Here is a 22,732-nt window from a genome sequence, read left to right on the forward strand (position 1 = left end):
TTTCCCTCTCTCATTCTCATGCCATTTAATTATTCGGTGTTAATTAAAGAGATTTAAGTCTTTTAATTCTTTGAAAGTCAGCTTCCCCACTCTATTACCCACACTACTCTATTCAAAGTGAATGGGCATTTCAGATGGTTCCCAGTGTTGCTTCTATGCGATATTTTCATTAACTTCGATGATAAACCATAATAGCTGTATAAAGTCTGCAGTTAAAAGCAGTTATAAGCATTTTTGACGATTTAATTAAAAATTAATTATAGCAATAAGCACTCCAAAAGGAATAACATAAAATTCACTGAGATAAACAGAATATCCCCAACCTTTTGGAATGAATAAAGCACATCTATATGCAATAGGAATTAACCAGTTTGTTATGATGAAAACCATCTCAAAGAGATACCAAATAGAAAACTGACCATGAGTCCAAGCTTTCTTCTTCTCCCAAGATATAATACAGCAAGTGTTACATGCACAAGAGAATTCATTATGTCCTGCCAGGCACTAATCAATTACAATCGGGGGCGGGGGGGGGGGGGGGGGGGGGGGGGGGGGGGGGGGGGGGGGGGGGGGGGGGGGGGGGGGGGGGGGGGGGGGGGGGGGGGGGGGGGGGGGGGGCGGGGTGTGCACAATATACACAGAACAAATGTACAAAAGATAACCTGGATCCCAGCAAGGTAAAGGTAAGAGTTTTAGAAAGGAAGGGACAGCACTACATTTGGCAACAGCAATTTGGTCTAGAAAAGGTTGCTATGTAAACAACCAAACAGGCTGTCTAGAGATGTTGTGGAATCCCCATCGTTTTAAAGAAGAAATTCAGCACGTCTCAGGTTTAAGGACAGGTGAAAAGTAGACACTACCTAGTAATAAAGGAATTTAATTTTCTTTATTGTTGCTGGGGTTTTATAATCTTCTTTCACCGCCCCCCCCCCCTTTTTTTTACTTAAATACAAGCAGCTTTACAAGTTCTAGAGGAAAAAAAAGATCAAACTGATTCCATGAAAATGAAACAAGTATTTTGAAAAACCGGTATGTTTACAGAGTTGGTGTTTCTACCATTAGAACAAAAAAAAGGAAAACTGTAGAAACACTAAAATTTAAAAAATGACTAAACCTAACCCACATATTTCTTAAGAAGAATAAATCTGTTGATCTTTCTGATAGCTGGTGTGAAGATACTATAATTTAAATATTGTCTTGTAATGCCTCTCTTCATACTGACAAATAATCTTCCACAAATTAATAAAAACCAATGTGAAAACTGTCATGGCCATACACAATCAAAACACATACTGCAAATTCTTCTTACTGCCCATTAACATCCACATAGAAGGAAAAAGATTGATCTCATTTTATGAACATTTATATTTAATACCAAAATGAAGATTCAGTGATGGGGGGAAACTCTAAATGACACAGTATCTACATGTCATTATGTAAAAACTACATATAACATAGCATTACGAGTCCATTAGCTTGCAAGAAAAAGGACAATGTCTACTGTGCTGTTACAGGAGATAATAAACAAAAAAGTCCATATGTTCTTTAGAGAAGTTCAAATGCAACTTCTCTACAACAGTTTGCTTCTTCATCTAATGTGGAAGCCAAGATATTTTATCACCAGAGTGCCCTTGCCTCGCCACAACCAAGAAAAGTTGCTGAAGTTACCATCACAGAATTTGCTATAGAAAGAGACAGCAGACAAAGGTGGTAGGCAATTCATGTAGCTGTAATCTCACAAAGCCAGACCAATTCCAGCTAGCAGAATTATGCACTGCATTGTGTTTTATATGAAATACAACGGTTGGAATGCTGCTGATTCTAAAGAAAGGGGAATAAAGATATTTGTATGTATGCTTTCATTACCTAACCTGACACCTCTGCAGAAAAAAAATCCATGCTGTTGTGCTGTCTTATAGCATGGACTCACTAGTAGTTTATCACTTCAAAAGATAGACTTATATCCCTTTACTGGACAGCCTCACCATGAGAGAATCTCATTAACATCCTCCTGACTGTTCAGTTTGCCCTGTTTGGCTTTGAAAAAAATGTACTAGGAGTAAAAATATCTTTCTATGTGCTTTCTGCTTCTGTGTCAGATACACAGATTAAGAGGTCTATTTATTCAAATGTGTTAAGACTGCTGTCCTTCAAGAAGTATTCAGATGCAGGAGTGGTTTATCTAATTTCATTGAATTTACAAAAATGTCTGAGTATGAACACTTTGGTGCTTTGGCACTTTCTGACACTGAAGTGACACTTCTCAAGTGGCAGCAGCATTTAAAGGCGCAGCGATCTTCACATCTATAAACAGCAGGAATAGTGAGGTTTAAAGAGGAAGTTCCACATGCTATTTTCAACTTCTACGCTTCCTAGTCATACTGCTGATTCACAGTTTTAATAAACAATGATAAACATACTGCCAGGCATAATCTACTATTCCACATTTAACATTACTTTAAAAATATGTTTCAGTCAGCAGCCAAATATAAGAAGTTTGTCTGGGAACAAATAGTAGCTTTTAGTAGAACACATGACAGTTCTGTCAAAAACTTCACACAAACAACTTCTTTATCAGCACTCAAAATACACAATGATGAGTCCCCCAAGTGTCTGAAAAGTTTTGGGTCTCAAGCTTCACTAGAACAAATCTGACTGAATGTTACAAGAACAAAAAGCAACCTCACCATTTTATGTGTTCCTTTTTTTTTTTCTTGTCTGCACCAAAACACCAGAACGTATATTGGGTGTATATATATACATGTATATGGTAGAAAGGCAGTAGACCAGACTGCTTCAGGAGAATGGAGAACTCTCATCACTGCAGCTCTTTTATAAACAGTCTAGACAAATGCTGGTCAGGAATAACCTATGAGTAACTGGTCTTGCCTTGGGATGCATGAACCTCCTTTTAAGTCTTATGAGAAGCAGTAATTTGCCTTTTTTGATTTTTTAATTTTCCTTCTAATTGAAGAACTCCCAGATTTTTGTAACACTTCAGAACATGTGCACAAGTTTGATTACAAAGCATAACAAAATGAAAAGCTTCCTACTAGACAAATTTATGCATCTTTTCTAGGATAGGTACATTTTCCTTACAGGAAAAAAAAAAAGTCCTGCAAATCCACAGACTATATTTATGAGAATTAATCAGCTCAACTCACTTTTATCCAAATCTTTATTTTCCAAGGACCTGATAAAGCTGTCAGATCCTACCATCTCATAAGAGAGGTTGCTAAAAAAAAATACAATAATAAAAAATCTCTCATGATCTCAGGTAACAGTTTTCAACATATATGAAAAAGCAGAGATGACAGAACAGATCCCTTGAAATGAAGATGCAAGAAGAATGATCAATTATCTAAAAGTTGCCCAACTGAAGAAAGAAGAGCGTTCAAGATTTTCTGAGAATTAGATTTCATAGTGAGACTGAATTTCATAATTTTTATATATTGATGAGGGACAAGCAAGTTTTATAGCCCTCATCAACACACAGAAAATTAGTATTGTAAAAATATTCATTGAGGTCCTAAATCATATCAAGGCCAGAAGCAAACACAAATAGAATGGAAAGCTGTCCATAAAAGTTATGAAACAATTCTCCATAAGTATTACATACTTGAGGTCCCTCTGTTATCAAGCCTGCAGGTCCAACCAGAAGGTTAATTAAGAACAGAGCTAATTGTTAGAGCTTCAATAATTGCCATCATTAGAAAATCAGAATATCCAGCAGCTCTACTAAATTCTTGCATCAATTTGCTTTATATTTCCTAAAGGAAGGATGGTCTAGTTTCTACATTATTCAGTGTCAGACACAAATGAATGAGATCAAATCCCTTCTTTGCTCTGAACCTCCTCTATGAAGTCAGTCACACTGTTAGATCATCTGTATTGCATTTCTTAAACCACAAAGTACTGCTATATTTCACAGGGATGTATCAAAGATGAATACAATAAAAGATTGTGAATAAATATTTTGGTAAAGGGGACCATACAAGGACTGTAAGGAGGTACAATACATTTGATTTGGTCTTTTTTTGGCCCTTAAAGGCCTGAGCAAGAACTCAATCATATATGAACTATAAGAAACCTATGTTAAGCAAATTACAACTCCCAAAAATTAATCACTGGTGTAACTTGGCTGAAGTTAATGAAGCTGCAACCACTTAAACCCAGTGGTGAATTTAGCCTTGAGTGCTGTTTCAACTCCGCCCCTTCCAACAGGAAGTTATCACAGTAAATTCATTTCAGCTCTAATTGTGTAAATAGATATTGGCCATATGAGCTGTCTCTAACAATTTACATGTATTTTTGACTAATAGATCTTTGAGAGGTTTTCTGAAGCACACAGTTACCAGTTTCTCCATGTAAAATTTGAATGCTTGCAATACCTGAGCCTGTAAACAGAGATCTAATTTGTTTCAGATCATCTTTTCAAAAAACTATTATCAAGGCCACTTTAAGAGGTTTCCATTTAAAAAGGATCTTTCCATTACAAAATCATAACTATCACAAACATTAACAAAAACTCAGTACTCTAAGGTAGTAAAAACTAACTTAACTTAAAACCCAGAGTGAGATTGTTTCAATTGATACCATGACAGAAGAAATTTAACAGCTCACAGAGACACTGAATGACTGTTATTTCTCCTGGTGTTAATGATGTCATATTTCAGTATTAAAATAGTAGACTTCAACAGTCTTCCAGGAGAAAAAGAGAAGTGCAGGTAAGAAACTAAGCAGCTCCCAAAACAACATGGAATAAAGAGTAATTTTATATGCCAACTCTTCCTAGGATCAAATCCTCCTAGGATCAAATGTGTAAGCTCTGCACTGTGTATGTCACTTTATAAAATAAACACATGAGTCAGTGAAAATGCAAAAATATTACTGAACAACTGACAAACTTGTAATTTCAGGACAAGATGCACCCCAATTTGTTTATTTTACCAAACTGGGTCAACTGAACAACTCCTGAGCTGTGATGCAGGTCCAGATGTAATGTTGGTCTAAAGTGATAAGATCATCATGCCCTCACTTAGAGGCTAAAAGCACACAAAATTCCAGGTTATAACCATTAAGAAAAAACCTCCAAAGTGCACATTATGAATTTCCATATTATTTCAGTAACATATTCACCAAGTGAACTTAAAAATCTTCCTAACATGCTCATATTATTAAGATAAAATGAATACCAGGATTAGTTTTAGGTTCTTTCTTTTTTTTAACCTAAATTTATTCTGAATTAATCTGAATTTGCCCTGCAGTGTAATATTAATGTTCCAAACAAAAATCCCAAGAAAATTAATTGCATGGACACAGAAAAGCAGTGCTAAAGCTCACATTCTAAGGCCATGCATTAGCAATTTACTTGGGACAGGTGGAGCAGCGCATTGGAACAACAGTGTAAAAAACTTCATGCTCCTAAGCAACTCCGTTCCTAAAAAGCAAGCATGCAACACAGTAGATTTGTCTACAGAAATCTCTGGCACTAACAGCATTTCACCTGTACACTTTCCTTATCAGTTAACCACACAAAGACATCATAGTTATATTGTAAGTAGATTAATAAGAAAAAAACAACAAAAAAATCTTAGTGCAACAGGCTCTTGAGCAAGACAACATTTCAAAAGCCCTCTGAATAAAGACTTATAATGAGACCAACACACAAACACATGCTGAGTGAATTTAAGTCAGCAGAACACGCTCACCAGAATTCAGTGAAGAGAAATTCTGAGAGAAGTAAACAGAAAAAGCATCTATTAGAATGTTTTCACTCCTGCCCACAAAGTCTTAATAGTGCTTTTCTTTGCATGCACACAAAAAATATTTGCAGTAAATTTAGTGCTGATGAAAGATGCCAGATTGATAGCCCTAGGGACTGAGTTTCTCTGTACACACAGAGTGAGAAAGTTTGTAACCCTGCCAAAATGCCTTATAATACACAGCTTATGCAACCATCTTCACACTACAAAACCCTTCCCCTCTCCACTGAAAACGTTAAAAATATTTCTTAGTGTTCTTTAGAAGGGAAATAAAACATGGACACTGTAGTTAGCATCAGTAGGGACAGAATTCAAGGCATCAGATCATTTAAAAAATGTTTATTTTTGTTCTGAATGGCTCTTTTGTCAGCTGTGAACTTTGCTGCAGTGTTCGTAAGGCTGCAAAGTCAATCTGCACCTGGTATGAAAAAGTTTTCCTATTAAACAGCATGGTATTGCATAACAAAAATAGTGAAGGAGTGGTTTAACTTTTTTAATCAAATAAGCTTATTCTAGCATACATGACCATACACCTAGTGCTCAGAAACTATCTCAGAGAACTGACTTCATAGTTTCAGTTAATTGGTACCTACGCAGTCACTCTCCAGTGATCTGCACAATTGATCTACCAGATTTTTAATGGACAGGAACTCCCTATTAATCAGGTTTTCAGTGCTAGTGGAATCTGCATTGTCACATGGAGCAGGCGAGCGTCCAAGGAACCTTGGATTCTAGTTTCCCTTGCTACTAATAGCTTGGCCAAACAGCAGAACTCCCCCACTCCCTAACCACTGTCCCCCATCCAAATGTCAAGCCATTTTTAATTGTCAACAGAGGACACATAGGAAAGCAGTAAGCTAAGGTTTATAGACCATAACAGCTCCAAATACAAAATCGCTGACCTCTTTGTAAAGGCTGCCTTTCACTTCAAAGGAAGATGTCTAATACAACCCACAGGTTGCAAACTCACTGGCCTCAAACCAGATTGTGGCATAGGATTAAATGCTACTCCAGTTCTTGGGAGATTTCCTTTGTGCCATGTATGGGCTTGGAGTGGGGGACAGCGATGGCTAGAAAATATGACAAAAGAATGAGGCTACTCTCTGAAAGATTTTAAAATAGAATTCTTCCTAGAGACTCTTTTCCTGAGCATGCACTGTTTAGAGCACTTTTGAAGAAATCTCTTACTCCTTCTACTATTTCCCTTGGTCACCAACCAAAGCATTACAATAAAATTGTTCAAGTATGCTTAATAAAATAAGTGAAAACAATAATTCTGTGGCATCCTGCATCTCAGCAAAGCAGAGATGTTTCTGCCAACTCAGGCATGTAGCAGGTTATTTTATTTTCACATTACTGAAGCAAGTAAGCTTAAGTGATTCCTTCAGCTCTTTTGTAAGAGCTTCTTTCATTTCTGTTGAAAGCTTTTTCTAAAATTCACATTAGAGGAGGTATTTGGTAACGTGTAAACTTTTCAAACTTAATCTGTATTCTGAGTCTTTAGAGAAAACTCTAATGATAAGTATCCACTAGGAGGACAAGGAAAAAATACGATCATGCAAACTTCCATTCACATACTCACCAGATTATTTTTGTGCAAGATGGAAATTCTGTCAAATTTGTACATAAAATGAAGTATAGGCATAAGAGTTTGAAAACCTGAGACCAAGATCTAGGTACTTCTGCAATTTGCACCCTTACTTAGAAACGATTGTCAATATTTACTATGGCTTAAGTGGTTAATACATAGAAAAATAACATTAAAAGGCTAATGCTTTAATATTAACTTGAAAAATAAGCTTTAAATTGAGCCAAATAAAGGTAAATGCAAAAGGTCTTTAGAACCATTGAAAAAAAACCCATCAAGTCTCTTTACTGTCTTTTTGACCCCCACAACTAATGAGCTCTTTTGGTTCAAGCATAGCCTGGAATCCAATCAAGTCGGTAACCTTTTTGATTCTCTCTGATTTATTTCAGGAAACAATAATTAGGAGGAAACAATTTCAGAGCACTCAACAATGCACATAAATTACAAAGACATAAGGCTCTATGAGGTAAGACTGTAAATTCAAATATTTGCATGTGGCGATAGCTGGATTAAACTAGAAAACACACACCACAATCAGCCATTAATGTAAAAATAATTGTTCAAATGTCCCTGCAATACACTTCAATATAATAAACAATTTTCTACATTGTAATTTCTAAAGTAAAAATATGTACAAAACTTACCATTTTCCTAAGGTTTCAACAGTTTGTCAAAGGTAATGACCAGGTCATAAAGAGGTAGTCCTTTAAGCATGAAAGATTCAGCATATATCTGGCAGTTCTAGTAGGGGGGAAAAAAACAAACCATGAGTTTAGCCCATAGAGACCTGTGGTTCAATCCAGGCAAGCACTAAACTAAAATAAATAAAAACATGAAGAAAAGTGTATAATTTCCAGTATATGAAGACTTGTCAGGGCATTTTGTCATTTGGCTTTTATTAGCAAACACTCCTTTGAATAATCTCAGTTGCTCTGAGCAGCCCATTCAAAGATGACCCTAGCACTCCTGAGTTCTCCAACTGACAACAAAAATTTCCAAAATTCATTAATTAAGCTTAAAACTATACCTAACCTTTCTGTGGCTATAGCCGTCAGTAAACATTTGATAAGGAATGCTGAATTAGGATATTACTAAATACTTGCTCTAAGAAAATCAAGTTCTGCTTGATGTTCTAAAAGCCCTATAAATTACTGAATTATCAGACTAATTAGTAAGAGAGGGGAAAAGCTATTATAACATAAAGTCCAGTTTAAAAATGGATTGAGGTCTATCCCATCATCCAGCTGAACAATCTGTCCATTTCCCTTAAGGCACAGGGAAAATTTTTATAGCACTCAGTGTGAAAAAGCAGAGTATTTAAAAATAAATTGCAGATACGAAGAACTTCTGCATTTGCTAAGGCACTTTTCTAAATTCAGCCCAGCCCCTCTTCATGCCCTGTGCAGGTCCCCCAAGAAAAGAACAACAAAGCCACAATTTTCTATCCCAATTTCTGTTTTAGAGAGATATACCGAACAAAATGACTTTGTTTAGTAAGTAGGTAAGTATTAATTTCTCACTTCACAAGCAGAGAAACAAGATACAAGAAATAAAGCAATTTGCAGAAAATCATTCAGAAAACCTACTTCTGAACCATTAATTTGAAGACCAGTTGTGCCCTGTGATTTCCAGATCTCTCTTGCCTTCTGCACAAACTAGACACGGAGCAAGGAAACACGTTTGGGAGGATTCTCTCTCCCTTCCCCCATCACACTGCGGCCACTCACCTGCCACTGACAGGCATTCACACAGTATCCCTGAAGGATGAACTCCAGTTTGGCAGAACTTGAAAACGTTTTGAAGATGGTCTTAAAGTTATTTCTCTTTCAGGCACTGGGGACGTTGCCGGAAAGACAACGTCACTGCTACCGAAAATTACGGGTTCAACCTAAACCGTAATTGCAACAAGGTATCGAGCAGACAGAAGCCGGCAAGCACCGATGCCGGAGATCCGCCGGAGCAAGATCCTGCACCTGCCGAGGGCGGCAGGGCGATACAAACAACCGAGTCCCGAAGTGACTATTTAGCTGCAGACGCGGAGATCAAAGACTCTCGTGAAACACCCAGGCAAACCTCAAACTAAATACGTAGCTCCTGGGACTTCACCGACACACAGAGCACACATCGCTGCACGGGCGCCCGGCAGAGCGCTTCCCGCCGGCCCGAGCCCCGCCGCCCGAGCCGCCGCTCGCCCCAGCCCTCCCCGTACTCCGCTCCGGGGGCGCCGCGCCGGGGGCAGGAGCCGCAGCGCCGGCACTTGCTCACCCCGGCCGAGGCGCGCAGCCCGCCCGGCACCGGCACCTTCCCGCCGCCCGCCCGGCGGCCCTAGCCCGCCCCTGGAGCGCCCAGTGGCGGCCGACACAAGCAGAAGGCGGCGGCGGTGTGCGGCACCGGGAAAAGCATCTCACCTTCCCCTCCTCCTCCCCCTAAGGATAAGCCGCTGTCAGCTCACCTCAGCTCCGCGGCGGCTCGGGCGGCCGGGACCCGCCAGCCGGCATGGCGCGGAGGCGCGGGGGCCGGTGCTGCCGCAGGCTGCCGGCGGTGCGGGGCGGGCACCATAGAGAGGGCGGGCGGCGGGAGGAGAGCCCTCCGACGGCGGAGCGGAAGCGCGCTGGAGAGGCCGGGCAGAGCAGGAAGTGACGGCCCGGTTGCCGCGGCGCTCACGCTGCCGGAGCTGGGAGCGCGGCGCGGGCGGCGCGGCGATGCTGGCGGGCCGGGCCCCGCTGGGCGCCGCGGGCTGCGGCCGCCTCCTGGCAGCGGGGCTGCGGGCGCTGCTCTGCGGGCTGTCGCCGTGCTGGGTGACGGCAGGGCGGCAGTACCCGGCCCTGCGGGTAGCGGAGCCGGCGAAGGAGAAGCGGCTGGTGCGTAAGGAGCAGCGGAGCAGCCTCGTGGTCCGCCGCTTCATCGCCTGCCCGCAGCTGGCGCGCACCGTGTGGCGCTGCCTGCAGCGCGGAGCCGGCCCCGGCCCCCAGCCCCTCCTGCTCGAGTTCGCGCCTGGTGAGCTGCCCCGAGGCTCCAGCGCGCCCCAGTGACCTTGGGCGGTCAGTCCGAGCTGCCGCCCTCGCCACCGGCGGTGCTGGCACCCCGGCCCCGCGAAGGGCTGGGGCTGCTGCGGGGAGGGGCCGGGGCCCTGCTTCTCCCGGGATTTCGGGCGGGGGTGGCAGCTGCGTTGCGTTCCGGTGCTGCCCCGGCCGGAATCCCGGCTTGGGGCTGTCCCGGACCCGCTCCCCGGCACCTTCCCAGGAAATCTGGGTGTGGGCAGCGGGGTGTGCCTGGGGGGTGCATTTATGCAGAGCTTGGGGAATGAATGAGGGTGCAGTCTGGAGGCTTGAGTCACTCGTGATAAAACTTTCCCGTAGAGTGACCAGAGATGTAGTTTTCTGTCAGGTAATACTATAATTTTGTAGGCGAATTTTATCAGTGAAAACACACCCAAGATTAAGGGCTATAGTAAGTCCTCTTCAGTTACCTAATGGTTTGGAGGTTTTATATGTTTATGTTATATGCAGAATGTATTTTAAAGATAATGTGGGTAAGATTTCACGGTATGTTTCAGTTGGCAGAAGAAAAAGTAGTAGAAATATTTGACATGTTATCTCCAGTGCTACTGAGTATCTAATTGTAATGCTATGCTTAGTGTAATTCAGTGAGCAATCTCACGCAGGCTGCCTGTAAATCATTTCTCTAACTCTTGTTTTGAAGTGTATTTAAACAAACACAAGCTGTCTCCTGCTGAAGGTGATATGTCCAAAGTGTTGTGTTGGGAAAATCACTAAAGGAAATCACTTAGAAACAAAAATGCACTTTTTAATTTTTTTTCTTTTTTTAAAATTTTTCTACTTCAGGTCCTGGGATTTTGACTCGAACTCTGCTTGATGCAGGTTTTAGAGTGGTAGCTCTGGAAAGTAACTCAGATTTTCTTACAGACTTAAAGGTATACTTTTGATTCAGTTGCACGTTTCTAAAACGTAGTTAAAGGGAAAATGAGAAATTAACTTAAATTGTTGTGTAATTATTGGATCAAAAAGGAATTAGGCAGTGATTGTTACTTGCAACATGTGAAATAATGCCTACTAACAGTAAGTAGGTTGGTATTGTACATTGCAAATGCAGAGTATTTTTTAATTAATTGATTTGGCATTTTGTGTATGTAGGAATTCAAGTTCATACATAGTCTTCCTATGCATAAATAAAATTTCATGCATAAATTTGAAACTAATCTGAGTCATTGTTGATGTTTATGTTTAAGTAAGAGTTCTGTATGAAGCTTTAAGAAATCTGTAAAAATAGTCTTAGTTATTCTGATTATCTCACAGTGTTGTTTAATCTGTTTTTCCTGCAATTGACACTTACATGTGTTGTCCTCTCCTGCTCTCCTGGGCTTTGCATGGATTCAGAGGGGGTCAGACACAGAGCTGCAGAAGTTGCTGTAGAAGGTTTGCATTACATTGCTGGTTTGGAACCAATGACTCTCACGTGACTTAAAATATGTATAAAAGGCATTGTCTCCACAGATATGAAGAATTCTAGTTTTAAATTGTTAAAATAAGTGGTTTGCTTAGTGGAGTATAGTTGTTTGTTTGTTTTAAAACGTTGTAGAACATCGTACTCCTTTCAAGAATGTGGTTTAAAGCTCAAGTTGAATAGCACAAAAAAATGTCAAAATGCCCTGTACAGGGAAGGGGCAGTTTATTTTAATCAGCTGAAAGAAAAGAAGCTATTCTTTTTATCAGCTGTAAGAAGCAGCTCTGAGGTTTGACTTCTGTTGACTGGGTAACAATTTTAGGTAGTGCTTGAATGCATTTTTTGTTTGGGTTGGGTGTTTTGCAAAACCAGTTACTATATCCAGATTTGTTCAACTAAAGTTATTTTTATTCAGTCCCTAGAGAATAGCCTGGATGGGCAGTTAAAGGTGATTCATGGTGACTTCTTCAGAATGGATCCTTTGACAAAGGGAACATTGAAACCACCTGCTGTGTCTTCTGACAGACTTTTTGAAACCATGGGTGTAGTAGCAGTTCCTTGGAGGGCAGGTATATGTTTATGATCCCACATGTTACAAACGCGCGTTTGAAGGGTGCATAGGCAGTTTGGCAACATCTTTGGGATTTGCTTGAGGTGTATGTTCTGTTTAATACACGTGCTGGATTAATGGATACTGTTTTCTACATTTCAGCTTTACTTAAGACTCGTGATAGCTTCAGGAAAACCCTCTGTGGCAATATCAAATAATTAAGTATTTGCTTGTCTGTTAAAGGTTTAGTCTAATGCAAGCTGGGCTTAGCTTTGACTAAGGCTTGAATTGTCTTAATTCTTGAACAACATGAGGTCACAGACTTTCTTCTCTTAATTGTTTGTAGTTTAGACATTAGAATTAATGAGAATGTCTAATACGTAGTGCAGAATTTTAAAGATACTTTTACACACTGTTGAAACAGATGTTCCTTTGAAAATTTTTGGAATTGTACCGCAACAGTTGGAAAGAAACAGACTTTGGAGACTTCTTTTCGCCATGTATGAATGCAGTTCCATATACAGATACGGAAGAATAGAACTCAACCTCTTTATAAGTGAAAAAGAGTATACGGTACGTGCAAGGCATTTTACAGGTAATGAAGGTGTAGTGCTTCACAGAACACAAACCCATTTATATTGTATACTTAAGTTTTTGCTAATGAATTTTTTTTTTTACCAGAATTTTAAAGTATTGTCAGTTTCGTACTTGTTCACTTTATGCAGTTATAGCATTGTTAAGAAACATTCTGTTGTCATATAACCACAGATTTTATAAATGTGAAGACTGGTCCTTGAGAAGCATATGCAGCAGCAGACTAGCTGCTTTCCATTGTAAATTGTGAGGTGATTAAATTCTATACCATGCTTTTGCAACAAGTTTGTTTACTGGTTGCAGGTAATAGTTAACGAAGACTGAATTCAAAACTCAAAAACACAAGTGAGGATACCAAGTCCCTAAATACCAATACAGTGAGATGCACTTGTCCTCTTGAGTTGTTTTGTATGCAGTACTGAAAAGAACTGAGGAAAAATATAATGATTTGCACTCCTTTTTATTAATGCTCTGTACACTAAGGTGCAGAGCCCTTTCTGGATTACATGTTCCTAATTTATGCTGTCCCAAAGCTCTGGAACTGTACTTATACTTCAAGGATGCCTTTTTTCCTCCTCCGTGAAACTGGGAGGTTTCTTACAGAGCCGTAAACCATAAACCTTTAATTACTTGAAGTAGACAAGGACTTCCAGGTCTCCTTACACAACTTGTGTTGTGTCTAACACCCCACTGTAAAAATTAAACATCTTAAGCATATTCTTCTGTGAAATGACAGGTTTGACACCACTGAAATATCCACTTGTATGGTATGTATTTAATGGTCAGATTTTTTACTAAATACAGGGCAGCCTATTCATTTAATGCAGTCCCTGTTTCATGTTTGGTTTTTTAGCTTTTCTGGTTATAATAACTATAATGTGAACCCTGTTAAATGAGAGTTGTGTAGTAAAAGGTATTGGAACCTTCTTTTACTGGGCATTGTTGGCTCCTTTTTGTTGGTTGTTTTGGCTTTTTATCATATGACAAGGCTGTGTAAATCTATTACAAGAAGTTAAATCTCCCTGCTACAATTTACTTCTTTCCTTGCTGTTTTTGGGAATAATCACAAGCTTTTTTTCTTGCCCTAAGAGTTGTTTGATTTGTAGTATTGATCAGGATGATGCAAGTTGCTTAATGCTCAGCAAGGTCACCTGATGTTTTACTTACTCTTCTTGTGTGTCTTCTTGGGAATATTATTTTATCAGTGCAAGCTGGTAACTCTCCCAAAGCTACAGTTTTTATATGAAATCTGATCCTTATTCCTCTTCTGTGTGAAACTTTTCTGCCTTAAAAGGGAACAGAAAATATGTGCTGGAGATTCATGCATAGTTCAGTTATCCAAATAACTGCTGTGAAGAAATACATCAAATATTACAATGTCTTCTAGTCCTGTCTTCTGACAAGATATACTAACATAGCACACAGCATGTATTTGAGTCATTGTGTAACTTTACCTTGGAATTTTAGACTTAACTGAATTTATTAGTGTTTTATATATATATGTGGATTTTGCTTAGATAAAGACACAGTCTTGGTTTTGTGCAACAAAAATGCTTAGTCTTTGCCATTTTTTTAGATATTAACAGCAAAGCCTGGGAAGTCAAAGATTTATCAAGCACTTACTGTACTTGCACAACTAGGTTATGAAATTGAACTGCTGCATAAGGTAAGAGTTTTGTACCAGCTGGTATGGCCTAATGCTATGGACATGCATTTAGAAAAGGGTTTATAGTGGTTTACCATTGTAAACTAATTGGAAGCTAGTCAAATGTTTAAATCATTTGGAGAACTGTTGAAAACTTTTGTAAAAAGCCAAAACAGTCAGGTTTTGTGTAAAACTTTTTCAATTAAGCAACACTGATATTCACTATGATGTCAGTGTTTTCTCTGCAAGCCACTGTACTCCAAAACATTTATTCTCGGAATCTGGTAGATAAAAAAGAGATATTTAGACACCAGATATATCTTTTCCATTCTGCTAGTGGTTGTGTGAAACTAGAAGTCTGCCTTTCCAATCTGTCATAGTCTGCTCTTCGTTATATCATGTAAATTTTGCCATCATGTATGCTTTGGATTTCCTAAGATGTGTTCAGTAGAAATTTTTTTGAGTCTTGGTGCTTTAATGCATACCTGCTTCTCCTACTAGTCAGTACATTCTTACCTTGTGAAACATGCTATGGTTTAGTTTTAATTTTAATTTAGTTTTAATTTTTTTTTTATGTTGTCCCCCCACTTCCCCATGAGCACATGGCCATCAGCGTTCAGTTAGTTTATGCTTTTCAGATTTATCTTTGTGCTCTGTTTTTCTAGGAACCTACCTTCACAGTTTAAATGCTTTGCTAATCTAAAATTAGGTTTCACTGTCTTTTGTCTTCCAAATACCTTATACTACAAGGTATATATTAAGGTAGATATTAAGAAGTTGAAGAAGAGTACTTTTTGAAGGTGGTCATCTGACTAACCGGGATGAAGTAAAAGCGGAGGCATTTGATGTCTCTTTTGCCTCAGTCTTTAATAATACTGATAGACCTTGGGCTGCCTGGTCCCCTGAGCCAAGGACCATGAGTATGGGAACAGTGACTTTCCATTTATGGAGGCTGAAACTGTAAGGGACCAGCTGTATCAGCTGAATGTTGTCAAGTCCATGGGGCCTGATGGAATTCATCCCAGAGTACCTGAGGAGCTAGTGAAGTTATGGCAGGACCTCTCTCAATCAGGTACCAAAGGTCTTGGGAGTCTGGGGAGGACCCTGCTGACTGAAGCTGGCCAATGTTATTCCACATGCCCCACAAAGAAGGATGTGAGGGAAGATCCAGTGAACTACAGACTTTTTAGTCTAACCTCAGTACCTGCAAACATTATGGAGTACCAAATTCTACTGGGTACTATTAAAGTAATTTGAAGAACAATGTAAAATCAGGCACAATTAACAGGGGTTCACAAAGGAAAGTCTCATTTAACTCATCTGACACCTTCCTATGATAAGGTCACCTGCTCAGTGGATGAAGGGAAGATGGTAGATGCAATTTTTCTGCATTCTGGGGAGGCTTTTGATACTGCCCCTCACAGCATCTCTCTGGAGAAGCTGTCCAGCTGTGGGGTGAGCGGGTTCAGGGTGTGCTGGGTGAAGAACTGGCTGAAGGCAGAGCTCAGAGGGCTGTACTGATTGGGGCTACACCTGGCTGGCCACTGGTCACCTGGGGCTGCTGGCTGGCAGCAGCTCAGTCTGAGTCAGCAGGGTGTGCCCTGGCAGCCAGGAGGGCAAACTGCATCCTGGGGTGCCTCAAAAAGGCATCATCAGCCAGTCAGAAAAGGTGACTGTCCCACTGAATTCAGCATTGGTGCAGCCTCACCTTGAATACTTGGGCAGTTCTGGGCCCCACAATTTTAAGAAGGATGTGGAGGTCCTTGAATGCACCCAGAGGACAGCAAAGCCAGTGAAAGGACCAGAAGGAATGTCCCATGAGGAGCAGCTGAGGGCTTTGGGCTTGTCTAGTTTGGAGCAAAGGAAGCTGAGGGGTGATCTCACTGCTCTCCACAGCTTCCTGGGGAGGGGAGAGGGAGGTGCTGAGCTCTTCTGCTTGGTATCCAGTGATAGGAAACATGGGAATGGTTCAAAGCTGTGCCAGGGGAGATTTAGACTGGACATTTGCAAGCATTTCTTTGCTGAGAGGGTGGTGGAACATTGGAACAGGCTTCCTAGAGAGGTCATCGGTGCCCCAAGCCTGTGAGCATTTAAGAGACCATTTGGACAATGCCCTTTATAACATGGCTTTAACTTGGCCAGCCCTGAAGTGCTCAGGCAGTTGGACTAGGTAGTCACTGTAGGTGCCTTCCAACTGAAATAGTCTATCCATTCTAACAAAACACTTTATTTAATTCCATAATATATTTGCTTCCTCCCATAGGAACCTTGGTCATCATTTGCAACTAATTTGAAAAATGGGGGACTGGCAGTACCAAAAACTGTGGTAAGATTGTTGTGTACAGTTCTCTTCTTCTGAAGATGCAGCTAAATTACTTCTAATTAAAGGATAAAGTAACTTTATAGCAGCATTTACAGATGTATTTTTTAGCAACTTTTCTAATTAAAATTTAAGGCAGCATGTAGATTCATCAGAAGTGAAGAATTGCTATTAGCTTAGAAACTGAAATAAACTAGTGTCTTTATTGTCTGTGATGGAAAAATTATAGTGAATATATAGCATAAAGGAATATGAATAGGTAAAGTATTTTTCAGAGAAAGTTACTGATGGTCACATCTACCTGCTTGAGCAAAACACAGTTAATAGCACAATCAGTATGCTGCTGTTTTGATTAAAATAGTTATTCACATGTCTGTTGTAGATTTCGTGCGCAAGTTAATTGTGGAAAAGCATGAGTCTCAAAACTTAAATCTGAGAAGTGCAAGAATACATTGTGTAAAGTTACTTACTTCTCTTTTAGAGAAGTAATGATGTTCCTTTGTATAATAAAAGAACATCCCTATTTAATACTGATAATATAAAAGCATGTTTACTTAATATTTTTAAGTTTCATGCTCCCCAGTAAACTGTTGTGGTACTATATTGAGTGTAGTTTGCAATGTTTCTGTAATATATGACTGGGTGTGCCTTATATGCTTAATTGTGTTACCGAAAAGCCATGTAGAGAGGCCCATCAGGTCTCAACATGCAAGATGTACTAGGACAGCTTTAGAAGTACAAATATCAGATCTATTGGACAATATATCTATTGCTGCCAATACAGAAGTACATTTGTTTCAGTTGAAGACTCTACTTTGTCCCAGGTTAATAAAATCATCATGTTGTAATAGTGTCTTAGTGTTACACTCACATAATTCCATCTTATATGTAACAGCAGGTAGTTGACCTGATACCTTGCATAGGAATACTATAGGCCATATAATATCTTGAAAACTCACATCAAGCCAGTATTGTCTACTTCAACTAAGAAAGTCCAGTTTAAAACATAGAAATAAACCTCAAGTGATAGTATGTTTCTTTTGTTTTCTATTTCCTTTTCTGTTGGAGGCACAGGGAGGTGAAGCCTCATCTTCCAATGAAATCATCTTGTTAAGACTTTTAATAAGAAATGTTGCTGGTGGCAAACATAACCTTTAGCTTAAGATAGATACTGTCTTAAAAAGTGATTTTTTTTCAGTGACTTTGTTTTTCTTGCAGCAGGTGCCAAATGACCATTTATGTTTGGTACGACTGACTCCTCAGCAAAATCTATTTACAGGAGGCTTGAAGCCCTCAAATGCATCTACCTTTATTTTCATGGTGAAACAGTCTTTTGCTAAACCTAAGTCTAAACTTACTGATAGATTAAAGTAAGTAAGAAAGAATTACAGTTTTTATACTTTGGGGAAATACGTGAAAATATTTAAATATGCTCCCAACGCAGTATTTATTTGCAGATGAAATATAGCCTTTAAAAAAACTAATTAATTAATTCTTAATTAATCGTGAACATGTAGAATAGAAGATTTAATTTGTGCAACCCACAATACAGTATTTTGGGGACTGTTCCTGGCAGGAAGGTTGACAAGTATTTAGAATGTATATGTGCAGTAATTCCTGTACCTCCAATGGAGCTTAAGTCATGTATCTGCAAGAAGTTTTCACTTATTTTACAGATACAAGAATAAAGCCACCAAGCATTTTGCAGTAACAGGAATTAAAAGCTGATTAAATTAAAAGAGATTCAGCTTATAGCAGACATCAAAGTCACACTAATGAAAAGAAGCTGAAGGTTATAGAAGGTGGAATGGGGATGTCCTCAAATGGCTGTTATCTAATTAAAAAATAAGGCTTTACACTTTACCAATTATGCAACTTTCTTTAATACTGGTTTTGGTATTACACTGGAGCTATTTGCTTTCCTTTATGATCAGTAGATTTCTGTTTTCCAGAAATGGGAGGTGTTCACAGTCTGGAAAGCATTGGCTTCTTGCTGATGAAGATAATGAATATGAAAGTTAATTTCCAGAAAGGGGGAAAAAATAAGCTACTATATTCCAGTAACTCTCTTAGCAAAGAGAAGTGCAAAGAGCCTTAATGGATTTCTTTCTTAAAGCTCAGTGGTACCTCATCTCCACTTGATCCTTCAGCCAGGAAGTTGAAGGCTTCTAATATGCATCTTCTGTGTATTTATTCAGTCTTTTCCTGTCTGGGAAATAGTTAATGTATGTGCACATTTATAAAAGTATAGCTTTCATAGCTAAGATGTAGATGAGAGGAGGGCAGATACATCTGTTTATGTATAGAAGAAAATACCTGGGAGGTGTAAGTCACTAGTTCATGCTATACTGAGTTACCTTCTTGACAACTGCCTTGGCTTTAATTTCTCCAGCACTGAAACACCCTTTTTACGTTGTAATGCCTGTTACTGACTTAGGCATTTGGGATGGATGAGGGAGGGAGAACACCTATCCTGTAATGAAGAGGTTTGTGTGGTTTGGTATTGTGCTGGGGGGCTTTATTTGCTATTTGTGTGTTTTAATAGCAGAGGTTTCTTCCTGCTTGCAGTATGGATTGAAAATAACTTGTGTTGCAAGAAGAGGTTAGCTTCTTCTAGAAGCTTTGAAAGAGTGAAGTGGACCTTCAGATAATGTTTCCTGCTTTTTAATTTTTCACAGAAAGAAATGCTCCATTATGATTTTGTTTGTTTGTTTCAGTTCATGGAGCTTGGACAATAGTGACACGTTACTGAAAGCACTAGAAATTCCCAAAAATGCTGCAATGTGTAACTTGTATCCAGAAGACTATAAGCGTCTTTTCGAGGCTTTGCAAAACTCTGATATGTTCGCTGAAACCTTGTTCCATGATGAAGTCTTGGCAAGTACAAGGATCATGAACTTATAAATTTAAAGCTTTTGGAAGATCACCTTTTCTTCTGGAAGATTACTTTGATAAAAAAATGATTTAAATAAAATCGGAGATACCATTAGCTAGATGATTTCCTGTCCAAACAGGAAAAATTTAGCAAGTAACAAGAGCCCTTCTACATAGGATGAAAAGTAATGAATTCACGGTTATTTGTTCACAATCCTATTTGGAATGGACAAGCTTTGCAACTTTTGCAGGAGCTTAGTAGCTTGTGTTACTTTTGGATGTACACTTCAATGCAACTTTTTGTTACACTGTTGCTCTATATTTACAACATTCGAAAAAAATTAACAGACCAAGTAACAATTATTTGTCTGGTTTGTATTTTAGTCCTTAATGATTTGAGTGCCCTTTTGACAGATGCACAAAATACAAAGGTCTTTACAACCAGTGTCTGCTACATTGTCTGCTTTTCTGAATTTGCAGCATAAAGTCAACATAATGCTAATAAATTAATAGTGGTGTGTTAATAGAAGAGAAGGTAATGACAGGGTGATAAAGCATTAACTGAGAGTTGCTTAAAATAAAGATTGTGTTATCCCTGAGGAAAACTTGTAGCAGTTATTTCTTTTGAAAATAATGGGGCAACCTCTACTAGTTGATAACACAATACACAAGACACCCACATCTGTATAGGGATTATTTTAGGTCTGAAAGTCACCAGATATTCAGTGCTGTATAAATGGTTTTGAAAAAATAAAATCATCTTACTTGAAACCTTTGCCAGTATCTTTCTTTAATGTGTAATACATGTACAAAAAATTACTCAAAACCATATGCTATTAAAATTCTGGTTTTAGCTGTAATACTCCATAAGGCAACCTGTTCCTAATTTCTCTTTCTGTCGTGCCATGTAACTATTTTGTTGTTGTTCAACAATGCTGAGAGGTTGTACTGTTTTTGTGTTCTGTATGGTATCCTCTGGGAAGAGCTGTGGCAAAAAATACACTTCTTTAGCAAAGCACCAGTTTATAGAACGCCATTTTGGTGAAGGCCGAGCTATTTTCAGGCTGTGGATAACAGTAGTGTCCAAAACAATGCAAACAGAGACTTGTATTTCTTAAGCTTAGTGTGAGGTACAGATGTGATAAGCATTCATCTCTGTCTTCCTCCTGCAGTTCTGGCTACAGATGAAAAATTGGCTTTGAGCAGCCTCAGCTCACTCTGCTAGCTGAACTGCAGCTCTCTCTTGAAGCTGCTGCTAAGCTTTTCTAATGTTATGATGAAACTCCTGGAAAGGCTGAGGCTTAATTTGCAGTCTGTCTCAGAGCCTTGCTGGTGTTCTGGTGTAGGTTGTCAAGATTTGAGGCTTCATTCCTGTTTACATCTGACTATTCCAAAGCCAGTCATTGTAAATTGACAATGAATGGCAAACTTGCATTAATGGAAGCAATTCCACCTTTTTCAGTCTCATTGATGATAACTGTTTTATCTACTGGTCTACGAGACTGCTGTGTCTCTGGGACTTTTTGTCCCCTCACACCCTGAATCAAAACTCCTTGCTCTTGTAGCAAGATGTCTTATACATCCAACATACCAGGAGAAGTATTCAATACATGAAATGTAAGAGCACCATGCCTAAATAAATTTCTTCAACTGCGTGCTGATAACATTTCAAACATGAACTGAAAAAAAAGAAAATTGTTTTCTTTTGATGCTGTTGGAAAGCAGCATTTAATGAGCCAATGCAGAGACTTAACAGCAGGAGTCTGTAAGTGGAAGGAATATTGCATAACCGGAGACTTGAAATGAGATTTAATGCTCACCAGAAATGCACCGTTAAGGCTAAGTGTAAGCAATGTTTAGCCCTGATCGCAAATGTGAAATGGAGAGAGAAATGCCTGCCATTATAAAAATGAGTTTTATTATTCATGGAAAAGATGGAAAAAAATGAAAATTACTGCTGTGTGTGAATAAATACTCAGGGAGTGAAAATTAAGTAGGTCTATGTATTTGATTAATTGGTGCTATCCACTCAGAAATTCCTACTGTTGCAGGATTATAGCTTTTGTAAGATAATGTTGAATGTAAACTTTCACTTCACTTTCAAATTTTAAATTGTATATAAAGGCTTCTCCTACATTTCTGTTATGATTTTTAGCCAATGCTGCACTACTTGTCTTTTTTCCTTTGCATAACTGCATTTTTTTTTACTTCAAGACTGATTTAATACATGAACCTCTGAAATACGAACCACATGTGACGCACCATCCAGTAGAACACTTTTAGGTGTTGCTCCCGCTCTTCCAGTTTCTTTGAGGAGCTGCCCAAAAATGGCTTTTGGCATTCCATATTAAAGCACCAGTATATCATACTTTGCATATTGATTGTAACTTTAGAGATGTTAAATCTTTTCCAATGTGCCTCATGATTTGTGCCATCTGTCTGGGAACGAAAATTATGACTGTGCTAGCAATTGCCTAAGCTTTTCCTACTTACCTATATTAAAATCATAACAAACAAACAGAAACAGAAACTTGATCCAGTTAATGAGAACTTTTGCCACTGGGAATTACTGGGTCAGTTCAGTTGGATTCTATAGTCAGTTCACTTTAGATCTAGAAGAAGGGTTTGTGACCTTGCAGTAATTAACACAGTAAGTGCTGTGATAAGAGGTTGTTAAGGTGGAATGTGTCTGTACTGGCTACTAAACCTGTTCAGCACTGGACATTTTAATAATTAGAGCTCAGCCTTGCAGGCTAATGATAATGTTGATGAAAATACCAGCATAAAACTTGAGAAACAGATTATGTTGTTAGTTTAAGATGTGCAAATGTGATAGGGAGAAACAGAGGCTTCCTGAGAAGCATGCTGAATTAATTGTTTTGTCAGCCTGAACACAATCTGTGCGGCTGCAGATTGAAAACTCCAACCTGCG

General features: G+C 39.1%; 2 protein-coding genes across 5 annotated transcripts in view; one reads left to right on the forward strand and one right to left on the reverse strand.

Moving 5' to 3' along the window:
* The window catches only part of CNST (consortin, connexin sorting protein), a 58,617-nt gene extending 48,704 nt beyond the window's left edge, over positions 1–9,913 (reverse strand). Inside the window, exons 1-3 of one of the 4 annotated variants that reach the window (XM_032102622.1) lie at positions 9,806–9,912; positions 7,998–8,094; positions 5,712–5,733 (exon numbers count right to left, since the gene is read on the reverse strand). In XM_032102622.1, coding sequence (XP_031958513.1) covers positions 5,712–5,733; positions 7,998–8,000 — 25 coding nt within the window. In that variant the 5' untranslated portion in view covers positions 8,001–8,094; positions 9,806–9,912. Of the gene's footprint in view, positions 1–5,711; positions 5,734–7,997; positions 8,095–9,080; positions 9,177–9,805 lie in introns of those variants that run through there. The other 3 variants (XM_032102625.1, XM_032102623.1, XM_032102624.1) reach the window with 3 other exon arrangements.
* Positions 9,914–10,055: 142 nt separating this feature from the next.
* Positions 10,056–20,575, forward strand: TFB2M (transcription factor B2, mitochondrial). The gene is made up of 8 exons (XM_032102626.1): positions 10,056–10,350; positions 11,199–11,287; positions 12,233–12,386; positions 12,792–12,940; positions 14,538–14,627; positions 16,870–16,932; positions 18,145–18,296; positions 19,644–20,575. The coding sequence occupies exons 1-8, from the start codon at positions 10,056–10,058 to the stop codon at positions 19,828–19,830; spliced, it is 1,179 nt and encodes a 392-aa protein (XP_031958517.1). The 3' UTR covers positions 19,831–20,575.
* The last annotated feature ends 2,157 nt before the right edge of the window (positions 20,576–22,732 follow it).

Source organism: Corvus moneduloides, chromosome 3 (genome assembly GCF_009650955.1).
Source record: "Corvus moneduloides isolate bCorMon1 chromosome 3, bCorMon1.pri, whole genome shotgun sequence".
Lineage (NCBI taxonomy): Eukaryota > Metazoa > Chordata > Aves > Passeriformes > Corvidae > Corvus > Corvus moneduloides.